Source organism: Cydia splendana, chromosome 1 (genome assembly GCF_910591565.1).
Source record: "Cydia splendana chromosome 1, ilCydSple1.2, whole genome shotgun sequence".
Taxonomy (NCBI): domain Eukaryota; kingdom Metazoa; phylum Arthropoda; class Insecta; order Lepidoptera; family Tortricidae; genus Cydia; species Cydia splendana.
Window position 1 is genome coordinate 7,880,693 of NC_085960.1, and position 25,192 is coordinate 7,905,884.

At 40.3% G+C, this 25,192-nt stretch overlaps 3 protein-coding genes across 3 annotated transcripts in view; 2 read left to right on the forward strand and 1 right to left on the reverse strand.

Moving 5' to 3' along the window:
• LOC134795819 (annexin B9-like) overlaps positions 1 to 25,192 on the forward strand; it is a 122,761-nt gene that overhangs the window by 78,563 nt on the left and 19,006 nt on the right. The gene's annotated exons all lie outside the window — the stretch shown is intronic.
• Positions 570 to 24,214, forward strand: LOC134795104 (protein Pixie). Its single transcript, XM_063766940.1, has 12 exons — positions 570 to 701; positions 924 to 1,138; positions 8,995 to 9,210; positions 9,659 to 9,866; positions 14,006 to 14,192; positions 14,569 to 14,690; positions 14,995 to 15,095; positions 15,618 to 15,795; positions 20,109 to 20,230; positions 22,272 to 22,468; positions 22,899 to 23,133; positions 24,046 to 24,214. The coding sequence occupies exons 2-12, from the start codon at positions 926 to 928 to the stop codon at positions 24,091 to 24,093; spliced, it is 1,827 nt and encodes a 608-aa protein (XP_063623010.1). The 5' UTR covers positions 570 to 701; positions 924 to 925; the 3' UTR covers positions 24,094 to 24,214.
• LOC134795557 (uncharacterized) overlaps positions 6,693 to 25,192 on the reverse strand; it is a 135,113-nt gene continuing 116,613 nt past the window's right edge. The window contains exon 2 of the mRNA XM_063767454.1: positions 6,693 to 8,703. Within this exon, the coding sequence (XP_063623524.1) occupies positions 6,693 to 7,964 (1,272 nt within the window). The 5' untranslated portion in view covers positions 7,965 to 8,703. The remainder of the gene's footprint in view (positions 8,704 to 25,192) is intronic.

The following is a 25,192-nucleotide window of genomic DNA, read 5'->3' on the forward strand; positions in this document are numbered from 1 at the left end:
AAGGTATTTATCTATGGGCCAATAGTTGCCTGAAAATAAATGTTTTCATTCATTCATTCATTATTGTGGAACACATATTTTAGTAGGTATTTATGTACTTTAATTAAATATCTGAACTTTCCCTTGGTTCCCTGCTGGGGCGTGACGATAACATTGTGATCTGATAACCACAATAAAGAATAAAAGCGTTTTTGTTCATTTTAGGTATCGTTAAACCTTTGAAGTAAAATTAAAATTGCAAGAAATGTCGATAGTTTATCGACATGGCTACAGCAAGGTGGGCCTCATTGTTAATCGTACACTAAACAAAAGTGGCAACAGTGACAGCTCGCTGAGACGGGATCTCTATATATTATAAATCTATGAACAACTTGATAGTTGGCGTTGGCAAGACTTGTCAAAGTATTCTTGCCAGTTAAAAAAACTGAAGGTCTATGAAAATCATTCCACATTACGCGTCGAATCCATGTAGATTCATATTTTTTAATTTGAAATATAATACGAAGATATTGTATGTATTTTCACAATTCTCATAACAAAATGGTTTTCATATATGTATGAACGTTTTTAGTAATAACCAGATCAAACTGTCAAGTACACAAGATAGACAGAGTATAGAAAATAATTCCTTTTGACATTTCAAAGTAAAGGGACACGCGAACGTAGGCAAGATTTCGCCAACGTTCGCCCTCTTTTACCAGGTATACGCTGTTTTACAAGTCCCAAAGTTAAATATTATACGTAATACTTACGTTATCCTTAATTGCCTTTTAATACTACAGTGTGCAATTTATAAAAACTGCAAACACAAAATACAAGTTGAGGTTATGTGTTAAAATCTGCCACATATGAGACGAAATTGTTGAATTGTTAATTACAGCTGGTTTAAAAAGTGTTTTTTGATAGTTAATTTTCGTTGGCAGTTATGTCTCGAAATAAACAACATGAGGAGACGGACAAGCTCACGCGTATCGCAATTGTGAACGCCGATCGCTGCAAGCCAAAGCGATGCAGGCAGGAGTGCAAGAAGAGTTGCCCGGTGGTGCGGATGGGCAAGCTTTGCATCGAGGTGACGCCCAACGACAAGATCGCTACCATATCGGAGGAACTCTGCATCGGTTGTGGTATTTGTGTCAAGGTAAGACCTTTCAAGCTGTTTTTGTCATTTCAAAAAAACGAAGTGATCAATCACCGCAATGTTTATCATGGTCATGTTAATTTGCAGTTTTTAAGAAATATTGTGGAACAAAATTATATTATTAAGCTTAAGTTTCCCTGACCATTTTGTGCCAATAGCTGTATACAGGTTGATTATTTTTAAATGGGGCACTGAGGGCAGCTACCATGACGGGATCGTCTTGCTGTGATTGCAAAATGGTCTTAGAAGACCTACCCTTCCTTTTAAATAAACAATTGTTGATATATAAAGATGTTGGAATAAATGAACAGTCAGCAAAAAAATTGTAAGTTTTTAATAGGTAATTATATGTTTTTATGCCAATCAATTCCATTTCTATCCAGCCTCAAAAGCTGCTTAGAGACCAACCTAGGTTAGGGCATTAGAAAAGTCACAAACACTGTGCCTTGTTTTGATATACCTACTTTTAATTTCATTTATTGAACACTATGCAAGCTTACAGTTTCAGACTAATTCACTTACATGCTAGGAAAACAAATAAATTATCAAAATAATAAGGATACATGCTAATAAACTAATCAAGAATTAACATAACAAAAATATAAAAATCATGCAGATTAAAATGACATACAAATTCATCAACATCAATACATAACAATAGGCTACATTCCTACTAGTCAAATCAGCTTCTTTTTTAGAACTGTCAAAACGATTTGCTAATATGGAATTTATATGGAAACAAATGTAGTGACGTCACGGTAAACTCACCTACTTTTTATATTTCAATCTGATTTATTAAATACAAATTGAGTTTAAAAATAGCTGCTATCTATGTTTTTCTAATAATTATCTGGTGCTTTATTTCGTGCACGGTTTGAAATAATTTATTTTAAGTACAGGAAACATCCCTATTGTAGCAAATATTTGAAAACTTGGTCATAGTACTACCATATTCAACAATATGGCTTGCTTTAAGGCACTGTTTCCGTACTAGGTAAATGTTTGTAATGTTGGTATATATACCAGATTTTAATTTATTTTAATGCATCTACTGGAACATTTGTGTTTTGATGTATAAAATATACATTGCTTGAGGCAAATCCTGGGCGTTTTCTAAAATAAATATTGAAAACCCGATTCTCACAGATCCTGGTGTTTTTGGGTTCTTTCAACTCAGAATCACTAGCATATTCAATCCTAATAATAAAAAAACTTGTCCCAAAAATTTGTATGAAAATTGTACATTCCACTACGTCACGTCCATACAAGTGAAAAATTTTCTCATAATAAAACGTGACGTAATGGAATGGTCATTTTGGGACATCTTTTTTTAATGGAAGGATGGAGAATGCTGTCGATTCTGAGTAGAATGAGCCCAAGAATGTCCAGATTTGAAAGAATCAGGTTTACGATATTTAATTATTTATTTTAGAAAACGCCCTCCTATCAAACATAATAAGATTTGAGTAAAGCCTGACAACAGTTTATTTAACCCTGAGATAGTGTCGCTGCAAACAGCTTACGTATGGCAATAATGTGCGTACGTCATGTATAGTCGGGGTAGTGGGCATTGGCTTCATGTTGATACGTGGTTGATACTCGTATAAGTAATGTCAAAACATTGCTTACAGAGAATTCGGTTCTTTTAATTTACCTATTCGTCAAAATCTGATTCTAAATATTCAATATTATTATATTCTTCGTTTTCTTACTCTGACGAAGTCTGATTTTCATCAGATGTTGTGTCGCTTTCAGGATCACCAACCTCGATTATAAAATGTTCAGTCTCAAATTCGATTATAGGATTTTTATCGTCGATCTACATAAACCTTCTTCTTTCTTCTTCTTCTTTATTAGGGGCTATATAAGGCTCCAAAGCCTATGTATCACTGCGACCATTCCTGATCTATTGTGATCGCCACCTATTACAACTCTCGATCCAACCCTGCAACTTCGAATAGCTGCAGGATCCTTTTGGTCTCGAGAGACTTTACCTCCTCCGGGCGTAATATGTGTCCGCCCAAGATTAGGTCACGAGTACGCATTAGGCAAGGGCACTCTGTGAGGATGTGCAAGGGCGTCTCCTCCGCCTCCATGCAGAGTCTGCACCGCCCTATGTCACGTTTCCCCATGGTGTGCATGTGCTTATTTAGGCCGCAATGCCCGGTAAGCACCCTTACCAAGTTGCGCAGTTGGTTCCTAGACAGCGCTAAGGCGTTCGAGGACGCCTTTTTGCTGAAGGCCTTGATAAGCGCTTTGGAATGGTTCAAACCTGTTGTTTCTCTCCAGAGTTGAATGGTTTTGTAGTGACAGTAGGTCTTTAGGGTGAGCCGCGTTAGGCTTTTGGGGATACCACAAACGGGCTCAGGACTGTAGTTCTTCCCCTTAGCCCCTGCTCGCGCGAGTTCGTCGGCCTTCTCGTTTCCTACGATACCCGCATGCCCCGGGACCCAACGTAGAACAACCTTGTTCCTGGCTCCAAGGTTGTTCAATAGTTGCCTGCAGTTCTCAACCAGCCTCGATGTGGTGACATCGGAGGTTAGAGCTAAGAGTGCCGCCTGGCTATCCGAATGGATATAGATAGTATGGTTGCCGTAGTTGCTTTGCAGATTGATTGACGCACATTCTAGAATGGCGTATACCTCTGCCTGGAATATAGAGCAAAAACGTCCTAGGTTTAAGCTGATGCTTTTCCTAGGCGCTTCACCGTATACTCCGGAACCTACTTCAGATTCGGATTTGGAGCCATCAGTGTACCACCTCAGGCTTCCTTCTTTCCACTTAATTTGACTGTTTGACCAGTCCTCCCGTTTGGGGATTTCCACTGAGTAAAGTTTGAGTGGACAAAATTTGGGTGACATAGTGTCGGTTGGCATCCCAAGAACAGGAATATCGTACACTGATTCATTAAACAGTCTCAGAGTTTGCGATAACCAATTACCTCTCCTCGCGCCCGCTATTCTAAGCATACTAGATCTCGCCTCCAATTCTAGGTGCAAGTGGAGGGGTGGTAGATTTAGTATGGCTTCTAGGGCTGCCGTCGGGGAGGATGACATGGCCCCAGTGACGATGACACAGGCAGTTCTTTGAAGGCTGCCAAGCTTCATCACTGTTACCTTCTGCGTCGTTTTCCTGTACCATGCTACAGAGGCGTAAGACACTATCGGCCTCACTATGGATGTGTACAGCCATAAGGCAATTTTGGGTTTTAGACCCCATCTGTTGCCTGCCAAGCGACAGCATATTGCCAAGGCTGATTTAGCCTTTTGTATGGTTCCGTCCACATGCTTGTTCCAGGTCAGTTTCTGGTCCAGTGTTACCCCCAGATATTTGACCTCTGTTGAGAACGGAATAGTTTTACCATTCATGACAAGTGGTTTAAGTTTGTCCAGTTTCCTCTTGTTCGTGAATGGTACTATAATTGTCTTATCTGCATTGATAGACAATTCATTTTCTCCGCACCATCTATTTATGGTGTTGAGAGCCCTCTGCATAAGGTCTGATAAAGTACTTTGGCAGTTGCCCCTCACCGTCACAACAAGGTCGTCTGCGTACCCCTGAGTGTCGATTCGGAGTTCCGCCATCTTGTGCAGAAGTCCATCCACCGCGAGAGTCCAGAGCAAGGGAGATAGGACACCTCCCTGCGGGCAGCCTCTCACAGTGGCCACTTCGAGAGTAGTGTTAAGCAAGTCTAGCCTAACCACTCTGCTTGAGAGCATGCTTTGCACCCAGCGGATAGTGGTGGAATCCACCTCCTTGGCCCTAAGCCCTTCCACCAGTGTCCGAATGGGTGTATTATCAAAAGCGCCCTCAATATCTAGGAAGGCCGACATGGCTATGTCCTTGTCTTCCAAGGCCCTTTCCACTCTGTCAACTAGCTCCAGCAAGGCAGTCTCTGTAGATCTGCCCCTGCGGTAAGCATGTTGACTGTCGTGTATGGGTTTTCTCAGAAGACAGCTCTCCCTGATATACTTATCGATTACCTTTTCCAAGGTTTTAAGGAGGAACGAGGAGAGACTGATCGGTCTGAAGGACTTGGCTAAAGCATAATCCTTCCTCCCAGCCTTCGGTATAAATAATACCTTGACCTTGTTCCACTGTTCTGGTAAGTGTCCCCAGGCATAACTAGCTCTGAAGATTCTAACCAAATGCGGGATTAGGACTTCAGCTCCTCGCTGCATTAGCACAGGGCTTACTCCGTCCAGGCCGCACGTCTTGTAAGGTTTAAAGGAGTTTATAGCCCACTTCACTATCCCGGGCCTTATGACGAGGGCAGCCTGCCTCCAGTCCTCCGGGCGAGGCCTGTGCAGGCCTCTGACCACCTGGGACTGGTGCGACTGTCCTGCCCCTGGGAAGTGAGTTTCAGCTAAGAGCTCCAAAGTCTCCGTCTCACTAGCGGTGAAGGAGCCATCATGCCTCCTGAGAAGGCCTACTTGATTGCTTCTAGCTTTGGAGAGTATCCTGTGAAGTCTCGCTCCTTGAGGCGTATTTTCAATTTCCTCGCAGAACCTCCTCCATGACGCTCTCTTAGCTTTCCTAATCTCTTTACTGTATTCATTTAGGGCTTTCCGATAGACCTCCCACTCCCCTGTCCTCTTAGCCCTATTGAATAACTTGCGTGTTTTGTCCCTGAGCCTCCTAAGGTTGGAGTTCCACCACGGGACCACACGTTTAGTAGATTTGACCTTGGGAGCACAGTTTTCTTCAAAGGCACTTACAATGCCATTTGAGACCACCTCTACCGCAAGTTCTAAACTCTCCCGCGTTTTGATTACCTTCCCTGCGGATTCCAGATTACGTTCTAGGCAGCTCCTGTAGCCTTCCCAGTCAGTCCTCCGGGGATCCCTGAAGATGACCGTTTGAACGCTGAGAGAAAAAGATATATTAAAACAGATGTGCTTATGATCTGACAACGATTCTACATCACTTACCCTCCAGTTCTGAATATGCCTGGCTAGATTTGAAGATGCAAAAGTCAAGTCCAAAACCTCCTTCCTAACCCTAGTGACAAAGGTGGGTGAACATCCTATGTTTAGAATTTGGAAGTTATTGCATAGAAGAAAGTCATGTAGTAACTCACCCCTATCATTGATGTCGGTGCTCCCCCAGTTGGTGTGGTGGGCGTTGGCATCACATCCCACCAGTATTTCTGCGTTGTGTTTGCGGGCATAGTCGGCCACGGTTGTGAGTTCCGCAGAGGGGTCGTTCCTATCTCCAGGGAGGTATGCCGAACAGAGTATAACTCTCTGCCCGCTCCATCCCTTGAAATTTACATACGCTGCTACCAGGTCGTCTGTGCATAACTCTGGAACAGGTAAAAAGTCAATGTTCTTGCCAAAAGCAATGCAAGCCCTAGGCTTAATTCCGTTAGTATTGTATAAAACTTTACCAACCGAGTTCAGTCCTAGTATGGTTGAGTTCCGCACCCAAGGTTCTTGAAGTAGTGCGAGGTCGACGTGTCCTGCAAGCCGGCTTTCAACAATGGCCGTGGCTGCTGCCGCATGGTGGATGTTTGCTTGCAGGACCCTCGCGGGTGCCGTAGGGCCAAGGCCTTTTATTTGGCCCTCTTGGTGACCCGTTGTGGCCCTCCCCTGCCTCTCGCAACAGGAGTCCTTTGAGGCCCTCCTGTCACCGAGGTTATGGGTCTGGCCCTACCGGGTACCATGCCCCTCGTCATGCCCCTTGTACCTCTAGCTGCCGGTTGCCCGCCCCCACGGCCACGAGAGCCCTGGGGTATAGGAGTTCGGCCGCTAGGTACCATGGTACTTGGCCCTGGAGTAGATTCAGCGAGGGGCTGGGGTTGCTGCTCCGTCTGCTGTGCTGGGGGAGCGTTTGGCCCCCCTTTTAGTCGGAACAGTACCTTCTTAAAGCCAATCGCTACCTCCCCACGATTGGCCTTAAGGGTTTCGGCGGAAGGCTCATCCAGAGCGAAGGTGACCACCTTGCCACCCTGCTCAGCCTTCTCCCCGAGAACTTTCCAGAGCTCTGTATTCAGGCCAAAGTTCTGGACCCTGATCAGCGCCAAGGCTTCCTCCACTGAGGCCGCCTCGGACTCTGGAATGAACGTGATGGCCGTGGCTGGTTTGGGCAATTCACCCTCCGGGATGACGGAGAGTTTCGCCTCCGGCCACGGCTTTAGATTCGGGACCTCATTCACAAGCCAGTCCCTGCTAGCCTGGTTGACACAGGTCACCAGTATCCAGCCTGTCTTGTGAATGAAGCCCAGAAACTGTGGTGCACCGCCCTTCGCATTCGCCCATTGGGTGACCATGGCGAGATTTAGGTGACGGTGGACCAACTTCATCTGGTCCTCACTCATAGGGTCCGAATTACGGATCCCTACTCGTGAGGACCCCGCTACCTCCCTGAAGCTCGGTTGACGAGGCTCCCCTGAGGTTTCAGCGCGGAGTTTCGGGGCCTTTTTCGCTGATCCCTGTGGAGATTCGTCCTCAGAGCGGACCCTTTTTACAGGGCCTTTCTCTTTGGCCGGCTTCTCCACAGCGATGTCCACCCAAGGCTTACGGGCCAATGACAGGGCTTGCTCTTTGGCTACCCCGTCGCCCATAAGCCTGCGGAACCTCTTGCGAGCAGCACCCGACATGCGTTTGAAAACACGCGGCTCTTTGGTCGAGGAGCTGTCGCCGGGCGCACCAGAGACGATGTCGTCTCTGTCGACCTCAGCTACCCCCTCCCCTCCCTGAGAGCAAACCTCGGGCGTGCCAGAGGCTTCTGCAGCCTCCTTCGCCCCGATACTACCTTCAGCCTGGATCAAGTCCAGAGCTGAGGACATGGCGTCAAAACTTTCTAAATTGTTGTTACTTTCCATGAACGTCCCACGAGTAGCAAGGGAAATATTCGTCACAGAACGGCAGAGCCCCGCTTGCCGACTGAAGGACGAGATACTGCTACGATTCGCCCCGGTTTCGTAGAGACGCCGTTAGAGACTGGTCTCGCCACCAGCCACGCATCCATCGGCACGGTACGTATGACACCTTGGATTGGCGGAGAGGAAATGGAGTAGGAAAGGGGAGCAAAGAGGGGGAAATAGGGAAGGGAGGGATTAGAGAGAGGAGGGATAAAGATAGGAGTAGAGATGGGAAATGACTATTCGGATCACAGGATGTTAAGACGGGAGATAAGGGTAGGGGAAAAGGATTACCTGGCGGGTGGGACTGTCACACCATGTATGGCCCTCATACTTAGCTGCTAGTGGCCCGAGGTTGTTGGTAAATAGTGCGACGCTCGTTAAGACCACTAGCATTTCCAGGGTGTACGACCCACCCAGCAGTGAACCCCGGGTGGGTTCAACCCTGGTCCGCGGCGGCAGATCCAGGGTCGACGGGGACGTGTATGAAGGACTTGAGTGAGCAGACCTGTAGCCCAGCGTCGCAAACCTGAGCGTGCCTACCCCCTCCTACACCCCTACATAAACCTTAAATGAAATATTAAAGTTTAAACCTAACAACTAACCAGTTCAATAAAACCGCACTATAAAATGTCAATACCGGTCATGTCAACAACCAACTTTAAAACATTGTTTATTGGAATGCTATGTAATCCTTCGTCTTTTTTAAGCTGTAAGTATTTGATTGCATTCACTACAATTTTTTTCGCATCTTTGGTAAAATTATTTTGGCATTTTTGTAATAAAACCGTTCATATTTGAATATATTCGTAGATATTTTCCGTTTGTTTACATCGGTGACACTCGATGACATCCAACGTTCGTTGTCAAAGAGTACTTGTTGCCAGTAAAATAAATTAGTACCATTGAAAATCCGCAAAATGGCGAGGGTCAAATAAACTGTTTAAGGTGTCAGGCTTTAAGGTGAATATCTTATACAATTTGTCCACAGAAATGCCCATTTGATGCAATTACCATCATCAACATCCCATCAAACCTGGAAAAGCATACAACCCATCGCTACTCCAAGAATTCATTCAAGCTACATCGCCTGCCCATCCCGCGGCCTGGTGAAGTTCTTGGGCTTGTCGGCCAGAACGGTATCGGCAAGTCTACTGCCCTGAAGATCCTTGCGGGGAAACAGAAGCCCAATCTGGGCCGCTATTCTGTAAGATGTAATTTAGACAGATATATAGGCATGTTTAATATAACAACCTATTTGCCAAATAGGAGAAGTCAATTTGTAATTAAAATAAGTCTTCATTGATTGAAAGCAAAACTAACAGTCATTGTATTTTAAAGCACCCATATTTTATACATATAGTTTAGGTGGTATTATTTGATTATTAACATTAGAGCTTACCTTAATTTTGTTTTCAATGCTCTCTAATCTAAAAGTTCTCTATTATAAAAGTTTGTGTTCAGGAAGAGTTAAACCTCTTAGTAAATCTCTATATTGTTTGATCATTATAACCTTTGCTGTGGCAATTAGTGTAACTTGTAATTAAGCATACTATGCATGGGGTCTTTCGACCTCAGCTTGCAGTGAATGTATTAACTATATTATGTAAGAAACCTTGAAGAGCATCTCTATTTTCAACTGCACTTGTTTTTAGGATCCCCCGGACTGGCAAGAGATCCTCTCCCACTTCCGTGGCTCTGAGCTGCAGAATTACTTCACCAAGATCCTGGAGGATGACCTGAAGGCCCTAATCAAGCCTCAGTATGTGGACCAGATCCCCAGGGCTGTGAAAGGAACAGTTGGACAACTGTTGGATAGGAAAAATGATATGAACAATGTAGATGAAATTTGCAAGATGCTTGGTGAGTTATATTTTATTTGTTTGTGTGTATTTCCAGAGGCGTATTTACAAATTTGGCGCCCCGGGCCATTTTGATTTGCCGCCCCCCTTCATCAGTGACGATCTGCTGATAAAGTATTTTATTTAAGAAAAAAAAAACCTGCAACAAGTATCTTTGGGGTGTGAAATAAAAAAAAACCGGACAAGTGCGAGTCGGACTCGTCCACCGAGGGTTCCGTACTTTTTAGTATTTGTTGTTATAGCGGCAACAGAAATACATCATCTGTGAAAATTTCAACTGCCTAGCTATCACGGTTCATGAGATACAGCCTGGTGATAGACGGACGGACGGACAGCGGAGTCTTAGTAATAGGGTCCCGTTTTTACCCTTTGGGTACGGAACCCTAAAAAACTAAACATTTACCATTTACTCACATAGGCATTTACATTGTTTTCCTATGTACAAATTGGTTGACAAAATCATCAATGACGCTGTCGTAATTTAAAACGTTTGTCAGCTCAGCTTCTATATTAAGAAGAGCTAAGCTATTCAGGCGCTCTTCGCTGATAGTGGAACGTATATAATTTTTTATTCTTTTGAGTGCAGAAAGGTGACGTCACTAATGTCACTATTCTAGATACAGAAACAGATTTATATGGGCCGTTTTTGTCACTCAATGACGTTATATTTGCCTGATCTGATCGGTGACCGCCCAAGTAGCACAGATTAGCTGTATAGCAGCCGCATAATGAAGTACGAATACGCTTGTAGCTGGAATATAGAAGCTGCATAAGAGCTGTATAAGCGTCTTTTCAGCTTTTATAACTCTTAAATGGGCACAAATTATGCAGCCTTAAGTTCACATAGCTACTCAAGAGCGTTGTAGCAGCAATTTAACGGAATTATAAGGGGTAACAGGAGTTATAAGAGGTGTATATTGACTGGGTAAGAGACCACCAGTTACCCTTTATTCAGCTAATATGTCACATCGGTGGGTACTGCTGGGTTTTGGCCATTGAGAATCAAGGTGAGGCATTGGCAGTCAGGCTGGATATAGCTAAGGAGTTCGGTCGGGTCTGGCATCGAGTCTGCTCGAGGGACTATGTTATACAAATGGATCGCTAGCTTTTTTTCCGGTAGACGCATATGAGCCGTATAGGTAGTAGACGGAAGCTGCTCCGATAGTGTGGACATTACCGCTGGCGTTGCACTAGGTTCTGTGCTGTAATTGCTGCATATCAATGATAATCATTGCTATGCAGACGACAGTAGTAGAGACGCGTATTACACAGGCCGTGCCATTATCCCACATTCTGTGGTGCTGGAAAGTCTAGAAAAGTATTATATTTGTATCTGATATCGAGAGCACTCTATCTATACTGAGTTTCGGCATGGGATCGGAACAATTTAGTGAGATTCAATATCACGAAGACACAAGAATCGCCCAATGTAGTCAGATGGGTCACAAATAATGTAGGTACGTAAGTGAAAACGTGACCGAAGCGAGCGCGAAATTTTTTCGAGAAAATAGTAGGTAAATTTTTAGGGTTCCGTACTTCAAAAGGAAAAAAAACGGAACCCATATAGGATTACTTTGTTGTCCGTCTGGCCGTATTGTCTGTCTCAATATAAAGGGTCTTGACATGACAGAGGGCGGCAAAATAAATTTTACAAATAAATAGGGGAGCGAAAAAATTCTGGTCGACCCTATCTGAACAGCAAATAAAATATTTTTTTGACCCAAATTTGCCGCCCCCTAAAATCTGCCGCCCTAGGCTTCAGCCTACTCAGCCTAGTGGTAAATCCGGCACTGCGCCGTACTAATACTTCTTGAACGAATATGTTGCTTAATTTAGGTACTTGTTGGTAGATATTTTAAGCGGGTTTGAAGCGTTCGTTTGTTTATTAATTTAAATGTCAATTAAAATATAATAAAAAATATAGCTAAGTTTGATTATAAAAGGCGCCCAGAAAAAGCCGCGAGGGGGCGTCTTCGCCGCCCCCTCGCGGCCATGCCTGCCGCCCCGGGCCATGGCCCCCTTGGCCCTAGGGTAAATACGCCCCTGTGTATTTCCTTATTACACGACTGCCCAAAAAAGTAGTTTATGGTTTTTTGATGTTTTATTCAATTTAATAAAAACAATAAGGACCGTATCGTTAATTATGGATACAGATAAAACATGGTCTAACTGTTGACGTGTGTATTATTTTGTATTACTATGTTCTTAAGGTATAATCTGGGAGTATTTTTAAGCCACATCTGATATAAGAAGGTTTTACATTTATTTTATTTTAGGGACTTTATGATGATTTCAATACCGTCTAGCAAATATAATTTGGACAAGCCTATCGAGCTTAATTTCAGACTATTTCACCGATTCCTTGGTACAATTTGAAGAAACAAAAGGTTAATATGCTGCCAAAATATGTCATCTAAGTGTCCTTTTCATGATTGCTCAATTGAACATCCACAGAATAAATGAGGTGAATTTTTATTTTTTACATGAAAACCACTTTTTATGCAACATTTTGGATTCCCGTCAATTTCTGACGCAAGCGAAATGAGGGAAGCAGCTAAAAGAATCTACCGAAATCCAAAGCCTAACGGACATTCATGGCGTTGAACCATGGCTAGAGCAGGTCGATACAAACGCTCCATGATGGTTATATTGTATACCAAAGTCGGGGTTGTCGTAAGTAACATGCCATATTCTCTAAAAGGCCCACCATGCACAGATCCAAAACTATTTCCAACTAAAAGAAATGATTAGACTATGCCCAGATGTTTCGCTTTACGAATCATGTGTAATTGCTGTTTACATAGTAAGATGTTTTTTTGTGTAATATCTCGTCTTGTTCGCATACCGCAAATTTTCTTGTAGTATTTGTCCACAATCGTTGTTGTTACTCGGGAGGATTAGGTAAATATTGTCTAAACCATATGCTTTACGTCGATCTCTCAGGACGAAATGTTACTTATTATTAAAGCTTTAATTAAACTATATGTGTAATTTTAAGATAAAAATATAATACCAGAAAAAAACGAAAAAAACTACGATACGGTCCTTAGTGCAGTTGGAAATAACATATTGTACTCTGTAGTAACAATTTAAGTACAAAATTATACAAAGGTGAATAGTTGTCTATATGCACCTAGGTATATCCTTTGTTTGAGCACGTTTTTATCAATGGGGTTGGCAACTGTCAAAGGTTTGCATAGATGGCGCCATCATAGCTTGCCCCTTTTTCTATGAGATTTGGCTTAAAGGACTGGCATCCAGGGTATTAAAAAAACAAAAATTTGACACAATTCTAGGGATTGACAGGGCAAGCTATGATGGCGCCATCTGCTAAAAACTTCCACCGGCCAACCCCATTTACGAAACACTACCTATTATGTAAGTATACATATAGGTATTTCATAACTGGAAAATTGATAATGCAATGTATGTATGTATGTAAACACTTTATTATACATAAGACAGGTTAAGATACAATATTATTATAACAATAATATTCTTCTAACAATAAGTCTTATCCAGTAATGAGTTTCAACAGTCTACAGATTTGTAATTAGTTCTCATTTGGCTCGATTCCAATGCCCAATCTATTGTTCTGCTTAAAGGATAGGACACATTTACATTGTCAAGACCATGTGTTATAACTAAAATGAACAGAGTTGATTATTTTTGTCACAACGGTAGCTTTACGTACCTAATGATATGGTCAATCTACTTTCAATGCCTAATCCTAAAGGTATCGTCTTGGGTCGTCCCATTCGTTTTTCGTCAAGTTCTTTAATTAGTCCTATTCTGCTTTCGTCACCCATTCTACATTCGTCACAATCGTCGGTGGCTTTCAATGTAGAATGCGTGACGAAAGCAGAATAGGACTAATTTAAGAACTTGACGAAAAACGAATGGGATGACCCAAGACGAAAAGGGTGTCACTTGCGCGAAGACACACCAGTCTCTTTTTGATTAAGAAAAACTTCGTATGGAAACCGGACTATTCCCTATAAGGCCTTGTTTCTCCTCTGGATTAAGAAGCAGGCTCCCATAAGCCACGGCAAAAAGCCGGGACAATGCCAGGAACATCATTGTCTAAGCTTTAATGATTTTGCCAGAAAGAACACAATATTTTTACTTGCTTATCCTTAGATCTCTCTCACATCCGCGACCGCGAGATCGCGGCGCTGTCCGGCGGAGAGCTGCAGCGCTTCGCCTGTGCCATGGTGTGCATCCAGAACGGGGACATTTTCATGTTCGACGAGCCGTCTTCCTATCTGGACGTCAAGCAGCGTCTCAACGCTGCCCGCACGATTCGCTCGCTCATCCATCCTGATAAGTAAGGCTTATTACAGTTATTACCTTATCGCCCTTTTCTCACTTAATAAGAACGTCATTGAAATTAACAAATATTTGTAATAAGGTCGTGATACCCATATCCAGTTGTCTAGCTGTTTGTCATGAACAAACATGTGTAGAACGAGTAAAGAAAAATCATGTTTATTGCATATAAAATTGCTGTGTGCAACCATATTTTTTATAAATTAATGAGGCTTAAAGCTAGCGAGTGAGAGGGGAGCAATCATTAATACATTTGATAGAATCTAACGTATGAACACATGTTCGTCGCCATGTTGCTTGGTGTCTAATTCGTCCATCCGTTGACCGTTTTTTTAAACACTTTATATTAAAGTGTACGTATTTCTTTTGTACAGGTTCATCATCGTGGTGGAGCACGACTTGTCAGTGCTGGACTACCTGTCTGACTTTATTTGCTGTCTGTATGGCGTGCCCGGTGCTTATGGTGTTGTGACTATGCCTTTCTCTGTACGAGAAGGTTTGTTTCTAATATTAACTGATTTAAATTTGAATATAACAACTACACAATATCGATTAATAAATACGTAACCATTAAATACATTAAACAAAATGAAAATCAAGGTGGCTAGATCATGTTCAGATATTTATGAGCAGTGTAAGTACAGCTGGCTGCAAAAGGGCATGGACGCATTATGAAATCCATTCATAAAGAGGCCATGCAATTTTGCGGCTTATTAAATTATTACTGGCGGTGTAAAATAACTGGTCATCGATTTTATTTTAGTTTGTATAAATAAGTAATAAGTACCGTTTTTTCTCAGGTATCAATATATTCCTTGATGGGTTTGTGCCCACAGAAAACATGAGATTCAGGACTGAATCCTTGGTCTTCAAGGTTGCTGAGTCAGCAACTGAAGAAGAGGTCAGTATTTTTCTATTTATCCAAACTGAGTTATTGCAAGGTTTTATACTCATTACTCATTTAAATAGAGTGATCGAAATGAACTGAATGAATAAGTACAGTTTACACACTGCACAGTATATGTCTATTATAGGTAAAAATGTAGGCAGATTTTAATGAACAGTCAACTCCATCCAGAGATGCCTGACACAAACTTCTATGTAGAGGGTGGTCTGAATTCTGTGGAGCACACTTTGTGAATACGACCTTTAAACCTTCATGAAAAAAGCGTACTCCCATCTTAAAGGCCGCCGGAAACGCACTTACAACCCTTCTGGTGTTGCGGGTGTCCATGGGCGGCGGTAATCGCTTACCATCAGGTGATCCGTCTGCTCGTTTGCCTCCTATATCATAAAAAATAAACCTAGAGCTCGTTTAGCACAGTTAATAGTTGCCTTAAAGTAAGAAAGAGATGCCTGCTGGTAGACAAGAACCTTTTGTGAAACTGGCTCCTGTTATACATATAAATTTGTTTATTTTTAGATTAAAAGAATGAACCATTATGAGTACCCGGAAATGTCAAAAAAAATGGGAGATTTCTATCTTCGCGTGAAGTCCGGCGAGTTCTCAGACTCCGAGATTTTAGTTTTGCTCGGAGAGAACGGAACCGGAAAGACAACATTTATCAGAATGTTGGCTGGCAACTTGGAACCTGAAGAAGGTATGTAAAGCCTAATCAGTAATATATGATCATTGTCCAGAGGGCGCTGTTATTCTCATGTATAGGGTAACAGTTCAGTATAGTATATAAAAATTAGTTCCAGACAAATTCCGCAACATGGCGCGTGATCTTATATTCCTGATCAGGCTTTAGCACACTAAATATACATAAAGGAATATAAGATCACGCGCCATGTAACAACTGTCCACAACGAAATATGTGCTGTGGCATATATTTCGTTGTGGACAGTTGTTACATTCAATTCCAATTTAAAACTATATTTTTGTTTATTTTTACCCATGACGAAAAGAAGAGAGAGATTTAGTTCGGGTAATGGCTAATCTACTTTAGTGATTGGTTACCGAATTGCACTATTTGCTTCTCTTCTCAAGATGTCAAGAGTAAGAAAATCTCACCATTTGCACCATCCCACTAACCCGGGTTAAACCTGGAGTAACCATGGTAACCAGTACAATTTCACACTGTGGTAACGGTTTAACCGGTTAACCCGGGTTAGTCGGATGGTGCAAGTGGCACTAAAGTGAATTGAGCATTATAATATGAATACTCAAACAGTACAGTCAGTAAATAAAGGCGCGATATTCAAATTTTCTATGGGACGACAACTCATCACGCAGTAGCGTGCACAGAGATTTGGGACTGGGTAGGCAAAATTATATCAGAAAACCGGGCAAGTGCGAGTCGGACTCGCGCACGAAGGGTTCCGTACCATAATGCAAAAAAAGGCAAAAAAAAACGGTCACCCATCCAAGTACTGACCCTGCCCTACGTTGCTTAACTTCGGTCAAAAATCACGTTTGTTGTATGGGAGCCCCACTTAAATCTTTATTTTATTCTGTTTTTAGTGTTTGTTGTTATAGCGGCAACAGAAATACATCTGTGAAAATTTCAACTGTCTAGCTATCACGGTTCGTGAGATACAGCCTGATGACAGACGGACGGACGGAAGGACAGCAGAGTCTTAGTAATAGAGTCCCGTTTTACCCTTTGGGTACGGAACCTTAAAAAATGAGAGCTACTAACTCACCAAAAAAATTGCGTGATGGTTTTCATTTTGTTGTCAAGTCTTTTCAATTACTTCTTTTTTTGGCTAAACGAAAGCTTCGAAAACGCATCATTTTTAATAGTTTGCACACACACACACCCACACCCACAACTTTCACAGATAAAATTATCCATTTTTTCACTAATCGCACTTTATAATTTCCGGCAACTGTTAACTGTTATCTCATAAACTCACCAAAACAAACAAACAATGGCGACCGAATAAAAAATGTAAATAAACTTAACCAAATACTGTAAACGAATAAAAAAATAGTCTCGTTTTTGCACTAAATTACCATAGCAAATGCTACTTTTTAAAATAGTCACGTAAACATCGGAACTATTCGGAAACTTTCGGGCGTCATTCGTTTATGTTTGGTACGAAAGACACTGCCTATTGCGTCTAAATGTGTGCGTTACTTGTATAATTGTGTGCTCGTACTTATAGGAAGGCCCACTACACTGTAACCGCGTAACGACGACTCACGGGGAAGACACACATAGAAAGATTTAGACGGAAATGTTTTCTGTCTTTGCCGTGCAAGGCACGTAGCGGCGCTAGTGCCGCGTGGTGTAAACTTCGTCGCGTAGAATTATTATAGATGATGACTTGATGACAAAGCTTAACCGGTAGATGGAGCGCTTATTAATTTTTAGAATGTTTTAAGTTATATCGATTACTGATAGTACGATCAGGTATAAATTAAATTAAGTAGTTTAAGAGGATAGACATCGGAATTATAGTAGGGTAGGCAGTGCCTTTTTGCCTTTATGAAGTGCACGCCACTGTGACATCACGCCCAGAGATATAAGAATAACAAATTTTATCGCGAATGCCTAATAAAAATGTCGGATGATTATTATTATTTGAATTAATGATTCGTCGAATAATTTATTCGTCGAATGAATTGCCACGAATAATTTGTTTATTGGAATACCTTATTAACTATTCACGGTTTAGAAAGATTTGGCAACTGTGACATGCAATACAACTACCTGTAACTGTAAATATAAATTATGCCCTAAACAAACAACTGCTAAGAAAATTTGGTTTTCTCACTCTTATTATATAGCTAAGTATCTCTTTCTAGGTCTGGCTAGAAAGTTACTAACTTTGTGTGTGAGAAATTCATTGTTCACGCTAATCCTTTGTTGTTATACTACCTGGGCCTACCAATCCTTTAACCTTTAACAATCTTTAACTTCTCAGAACAAATGTACAGTAAAAACAAGTCATGTTAAACGTGTTATTATTCGTGTTGTTTATTTGAATGGAATAAGCCAAAAGACTTCAATATTGTTCATGGATTTATTCGAATAAAATAACGAATAAATCATTCGTCATTTGAAAAGTGGTCGAATGATTTATTCGCGGATAAATTATTCGCGAATAAATCATCCGCGAATAAATCATTCGCGAATAAATCATCCCGAATAAATAAAAAAATCGTGAATTATTCGGATGATTATTCCTATAAAAGTTTATCGCTTTTTTCCGTTGACAAGGTGGGTATGCCAGAGTATAATATTCTATATCTTTATTTTTCACCAGAATACAAATGAAAACAGCATAAGAACACTTAAGAAACTATAGATCAGTAGACAACGGACGGACATAAATGTCATAAAATTCTAAAACGCAGTACAACGGATATCAACGTTTTTCTGTAAATGCTCTGTAGAATCGGCCAAAACTGCAGTTATATTCCTTTTCAAATAGTTTGGCCTCTGTGACAGCTGTCATCTCCATACATTTTATAACCTTAAAACGAAGAATTGTATTGAGATGACAGCTGTCACAGAGGCCAAGCTATTTGAAAAGGAATATAGCAAGTCGAGTTGGTCAATTAAAAATGTACCTTGAACGCGCCCGTAGTAAAATATCGATTGATTATTTTGTACACATCTGGCAACACGTAACATTCAAACGTCACTTTTGTGAAAGTTGTCAATCGGTTTTCGCTTCATTGAAAAAATTAATTTTATAGAATTCTAAAGAAAACTGTGTTATAATCTGCATCGTTTACTAAAATAAATGTAGCGTTACGTGCATTACGATATTTTTCGATGACAGATCACAAAGGTTTTACTTACGTGTTGAGGTTATAAGTGTGTTATCGAAATTTAACTAAATGTATTGTTAAAAATTGTTATGGCTAGAACTGAACTATTTGATCTCTATTTTCATCCTGTGTTTCAAAAATGTTTACGACACGCGGAGTCTTCGTTGTCCACTGATGGTAATGTCCATTAGAGTAATTTGCATACAAGTTCAATACAGTTTAAATGCCCTGCAACGGAATGCTTACGTTTGACAGTGTTAAAATACAAATATTTGCGGATTGCTAACTATCAGCACGAGTGCCGTAAAGACTTACGCCCGTTATATGACGAGATGATTGTGTTACTTTTTCAATTTATTAATTTTAATATCTTAATATAATCAGTTATCCATGTTTGTATACAATTTTACAAGGATTATACCTGTATATTTATATTGACGGAAGGAATGTACTTTAGCTATATGTATTTCGTTTTTTTTAGCATTAGAAATAAGGTAAACAATCTTGATGTGTCTTTTAATTGAAAAACACATTTTAAAAATAAGTTACGGCAAATATGTAACAATTATGAATCTAATATGATCATTTATATTCCTCTGCTTTCATAAGTAATAGTTGTTGATTTTTAAAAAGCGTTTTTCAATTAAAAGACATGTCAAGATCACTTACCTTCTTGCAAGTTCTTTCTAATGCTAAAAAACGAACTATAGTGTGGAATTTATGGCACATATTATTTTTAGATTTAGATTAGATTTAGATTTCTTTATTTCAAGATGAAAATTACACTATAAATTTGCTACATTCATCAAAATTATGTTTATCTTCTCATCATGATCGTCATAAATTACATTATGAATTTAAAATAATAAGATTAATTGTGTCTCCCAATAAGGATCGTCATGTACGATGAAAAACATGTCAAACAATTGAATATAAACCAATTTAACATTAAAGTCGATGTCAACGTAAATGTCGTTTATAGATTGCACTTGTCTCAAGGACTTGTCTCCCCACCCAATGTTATGGTGTTGTAACACAAGGATTTGGGGGAAAAACATATAATTTATATATATGTAAGCAATTGAAAGGGCTAACTATTAAATTCACAAAAAAAAAACAACATCTATTATGCAAAGTAACTTATGTTTGAAATGTTGTTGATATAGTAGTTTATTATTTCCTCAGGTTCGGGCACCCTGCCGCAGTTGCACATTAGTTATAAACCACAGAAAATATCTCCCAAGTCGCAGGGCTTAGTCCGAAGCTTGCTGCATGAAAAAATTAGAGATGCATATATTCACCCTCAGGTAAGTTATCATGCCAAATATTAAAAAGCGGCCAAGTGCGAGTCAAACTCAGGTAAAGGTGACTGGTTTGAAATAGAAGTAGGAGTTCATCAAGGTTCTACACTGAGCCCAATACTCTTCAATACTACTATGGATTACTTGACGAAACACTGTTAAAAGCCTCTACCGTGGAACTTACTTTATGCAGATGATGTGGTTTTAATTTCGGACAACGTCGACCACCTACAACAAGACTTAAATACCTGGGTAGAAGCGCTTGAAGCCAACGGTTTGAAGATAAGTAGGAAGAAAACCGAACATATGTCCTGTATCTTTGACAGTTTAACAGACCCTAAAACTATCAACATCTCGATAGGAGACACGCCAATACCCAGAGTGTCGGAATTTAAATATTTAGGTTCGATAGTGTCCAACGACGGCAAAATTGATAGGGATGTTACTCATCGGACCACGACGGGCTGGATGAAATGGAGACAGCTCACAGGAGTCATGTGCGATAAGAAAATGCCGCTCAAGACCTAAGGAATAATGTACAAAACAGCAATAAGACTTTGTATGGATCGAAGTGCTGGACTACAAACAAAAGTCAGCTTAATAAGCTACACACTACCGAAATGCGTATGCTACGATGGTCAGCTGGCGTCACACTCCTAGATAGGATCCGGAATGAGTACATTAGGGGAAGTTTTAGAGTCGCGCCAATAATCGATAAAGCCAAAGAAAAACGCCTTAGATGGTACGGGCACGTCCAAAGACGCGAAGAAGACCACCCGGTAAAACTGGCCTTAAACCTGCCTGTAACCCAGCCACGCGGCCATGGAAGACCACCCTCCACTTGGCTGACGACGGTCGAGAAAGACCTCAAAGAAGCTCAAATCGACACCAACGCCGCACGGAATCGTGCTCAGTGGAGGACCGACCCAAGTAAATGGGACTACCGGTCTAGGGGAAAGAAGAAGAAACTAGTGCGAGTCAGACTCGCCCATGAAGGGTTCCGTAGCAGCAAGTAACATAATAAAATTGCGGTTTACGATTTATGACGTATTAAAAAAAACTACTTACTAGATCTCGTTCAAACCAATTTTCGGTGGAAGTTTGCATGGTAATGTGCATCATATATTTTTTTTTTTTTTATCATTCTCTTATTTTAGAAGTTACAGGGGAGGGGGGGCACACATTTTACCATTTTGGAATTGTCTCTCGCGCAAACTATTCAGTTTAGAAAAAAAAAAATATTAGAAACCTCAATATAATGATATGGATAGGTCTTCAAAAATGTTCAAAAATCAATTACGATTCATAAGAGCTTGTTGCTAGGCCTACATGAATAAAGTATATTTTTTTGATTTTTGATTTGTTTGAAGACCTATCCATAGATACCCCACACGTATGGGTTTGATGAAAAAAAAATTTTTGAGTTTCAGTTCTAAGTATGGGGAACCCCCAAAATTTATTGTTTTTTTTTCTATTTTTGTGTGAAATTCTTAATGCGGTTCACAGAATACATCTACTTACCAAGTTTCAACAGTATAGTTCTTATAGTTTCGGAAAAAAGTGGCTGTGACATACGGACGGACAGACAGACATGACAAATCCATAAGGGTTCAGTTTTTTGCCATTTGGCTACGGAACCTTAATATTGGATATTAAGAAGTCCATATTAAGATTTTTACTCTGAAGCCTTTGGTGTGGCACCGTCCGTGCCGATCACTGTTCATGTGCATAAGCAGGCAAAAGCTGCTTATAGCTAGCCATGACCAATGTGGATCCTTGCTCCCATTCCTTCACTTTATAAGGGGACTACCCGAAGTCTTCTTCTCGTCAGGACATGTCCAGATTTTTAGGCCTTTTTCAGGATTGTCGCTTGATTTGGCATGTGTGGATTATTCGGAACCCATTTATATGATTGATTAATTTATTACAATGATTACACGAAAATGGTTTGATGAAATTTTCCGATTGTTAAAAATGGATTATTGTGTGATGTACAAAAAAGCGGCATTGTAACCTAATTAATGCTTGTATTTTGTTCTTATTCCAGTTTATCACGGACGTGATGAAGCCCATGAAGATTGAGGAGATCATGGACCAGGAGGTGCAGAACCTGTCGGGAGGTGAATTGCAGCGAGTGGCGCTGGTGCTATGTTTGGGCAAGCCCGCCGATGTTTACCTCATCGACGAGCCCTCTGCTTACCTTGACTCTGAACAGCGTTTGGTTGCAGCTAAAGTTATTAAAAGGTAAGCAGATTTATTTGGTATTCATGTTTACAATTAGTTCAATGCAGATATTCTTTATTGTTCATGAGAGTAGTAAACATTGTAAACAATCATATGAAGAACTTGAAACTAAAGTTAACAAGGGCCATTTCACTAAGAAATTATTTATAACCTCACTAATGGGTAATGGCATATCTTTTTAAATCATCTTAGCAAAACTTGATACATGGAGAATATTCTAAGGTGCCTAACTGGTCCCTAACTGCTAAGTATGCTACTTATTTATACTTCAGATACCCAACTCTTTTGTCTCAATTTTCCCTTGTTTATAGGACTGCTGGATGTTTTATAAAGTGCTTTGTGTACTTACGTGGCTGTACCATTCTTTTTTTTTTCTTAGTAACCTCTCCCACATGTAAACTATAACAGTACCTACATTACGATCCCGCAGATTCATCCTCCACGCGAAGCGGACAGGCTTCGTGGTGGAGCACGACTTCATCATGGCGACGTACCTGGCGGACCGTGTGATAGTGTTCGAGGGCACGCCGTCGTCGGACGCGACGGCGCACGCGCCGCAGTCGCTGCTCAACGGCATGAACAAGTTCCTCGAGCTGCTGGGCATCACGTTCAGGAGGGACCCTAACAACTTCAGGCCTAGGATCAATAAACATTCTTCTGTGAAGGTCAGTTGAATACATGATGATTGTCAAGCTTACTCCATAGAGTAGAAGTTATCCAACTTGATATGGACACAAATTTGAACTGTGCTAAATATGTACTCATATAACAAACATCACTCTCAAAGTTAGCACTCGAAAAGGCCGCATAACGAACAATCGCTGAAATAGACTTGGCCAGATGGTGGCAGTGCCTTTGAAGAGACTTGAACTAATACTTTAGGCTTAGGATTCACAAACATCTGACTGGAAAGGTGAGTTAGAATTTAGGATATACTGTTACTCATACCACTGGACTCAAACATGTATAATCGGTAAATTTCGTATTTTCCGATTTTTCGTACATATCTCCATATTATTACAACATTTACAAATCAATGGTTTACCGACCTGAATTTGTCTGTACATTTTTTGGCAACTGCAGCATTCCGGTCGGGCTAATTAAAATAGACAACTCTATAAATAAATTGCCTTTGTTCTGCAGTCATGTCAACATAGAGCATAGACCGCAATAATGGGAACAACACCAAAAATATAGTTATGACTCATAACTTATGAGTTAATATCACTGCAAGTCCTGCTGATTGTTGATATTGATGGGGGATTTTTAACTCCTATAGTCTGTATCTTTAGGTAGGCATGTAAATAAAGTTAAACAAAATCTACCCTCAAATGGCTCCTTATGCCAATTGAGGGTAGATGAAAACATAACATGATCAAATAATGTAGGTTAAAGTCAGGTCGTTCAGTGACAGATCCAGGAGGTTTTGTATTTGGTTGGTTAACCAAAAAATTTTATAACTACCCGAAAATGTACAAATTATTTGTTTACTTTTATTTAAATACCTAAAGATACAGAGTATAAACAAAGAAAGCCGGTCGGTGATGTAGGTATTAATGTTTTCCCTTTTGTTCCAGGACATGGAACAGAAACGGGCAGGTCAATACTTCTTCCTGGAGGACTAGACCGCGGAACCACCACGATATTTATATACTTCGCCGGAACTGTATCTGTCACAACCGTGATGGCGCGCCATCCGTGTATTTCCATTATATTACTGTAATAAAAATCAGTTTTATACAACCACATTTGTAATTATTATTTATTTTTTATACCTGTCACGAAACACAAATGCACTTACACTTGGGATTTACATGAAATTGTAACTTGCCAAATGGAGAATAGAAATGCAAAAGAGGTTTCTTATTATCAAGCATGCTGCGGTATCAATTTGGATGCGGTTTTTTTCTTATTTTTAAAGCAGGTTTTTAAATGATGGGTTCTTATAGTTCATGTTTATCAAAATATTTAAAATCGATACATCAGTGTATTTGGGTTGGGGGTTTTTTAAATTTTCAATTAATGTGTTATCTAAATAAAACAAGTAAGAAATATATGTACTATGACATTTAACTTGAACTGCAACAAATACACCTAAGACACTGAATCTTGTTTATTTTTGTAAAAATTGCTCGTTCAATAATATCAGGCGTTGGGTAGGTAAGTAGGTATACTTGCTTCACCCGTGAAAACGAAAACTGGGGAGAACGAATTATTGAGTATTCTGTGACAATACTTAACCCTTTATAAGGCCCCAGTTATACAGATATGCTACGTGAAAGTTAAATACACTACCATGTTTGTAATGCACTGGGGAACACATCTACGGCAAGAAAAAAACGAAATCATTAAGAAAAACATGTGGTCAATATATGCACTCGGCCTGTTAGTGTACTTGAGTTTTCAGATGATCTGTTTCCAATACACCTATTCATTGACATAACAAACATAACGTGCTCTGTACAGACTGGCGTTTAATTGACTACATACGGTAAATCGAACATTATTGTGTATCTTGTAGTGGGTAGGATTAATATACGAATATCACTAAAAAAATTATAATCTGGCCCGTTTCACGATACAATTTACAAAGGAGTTAGAAAGAGACTTCCGCAAAACGTTCTAATTACAATACTTATCGATATAGCATGTATATAACCTTTTATAATTTTATTAATATTATAATTAATTCGTTGCTGATGAGACGCCTGCCGGGTCATCGAT

Coding starts and splice junctions, on each gene's coding strand:
- LOC134795104 (XM_063766940.1), top strand. CDS start 926: ATGTCTCGAAATAAACAACATGAGGAGACGGACAAGCTCACGCGTATC. Junction 15,796..20,108: donor CAACTTGGAACCTGAAGAAG/GTATGTAAAGCC, acceptor TTATTTCCTCAG/GTTCGGGCACCCTGCCGCAG. Junction 23,134..24,045: donor ATAAACATTCTTCTGTGAAG/GTCAGTTGAATA, acceptor CTTTTGTTCCAG/GACATGGAACAGAAACGGGC.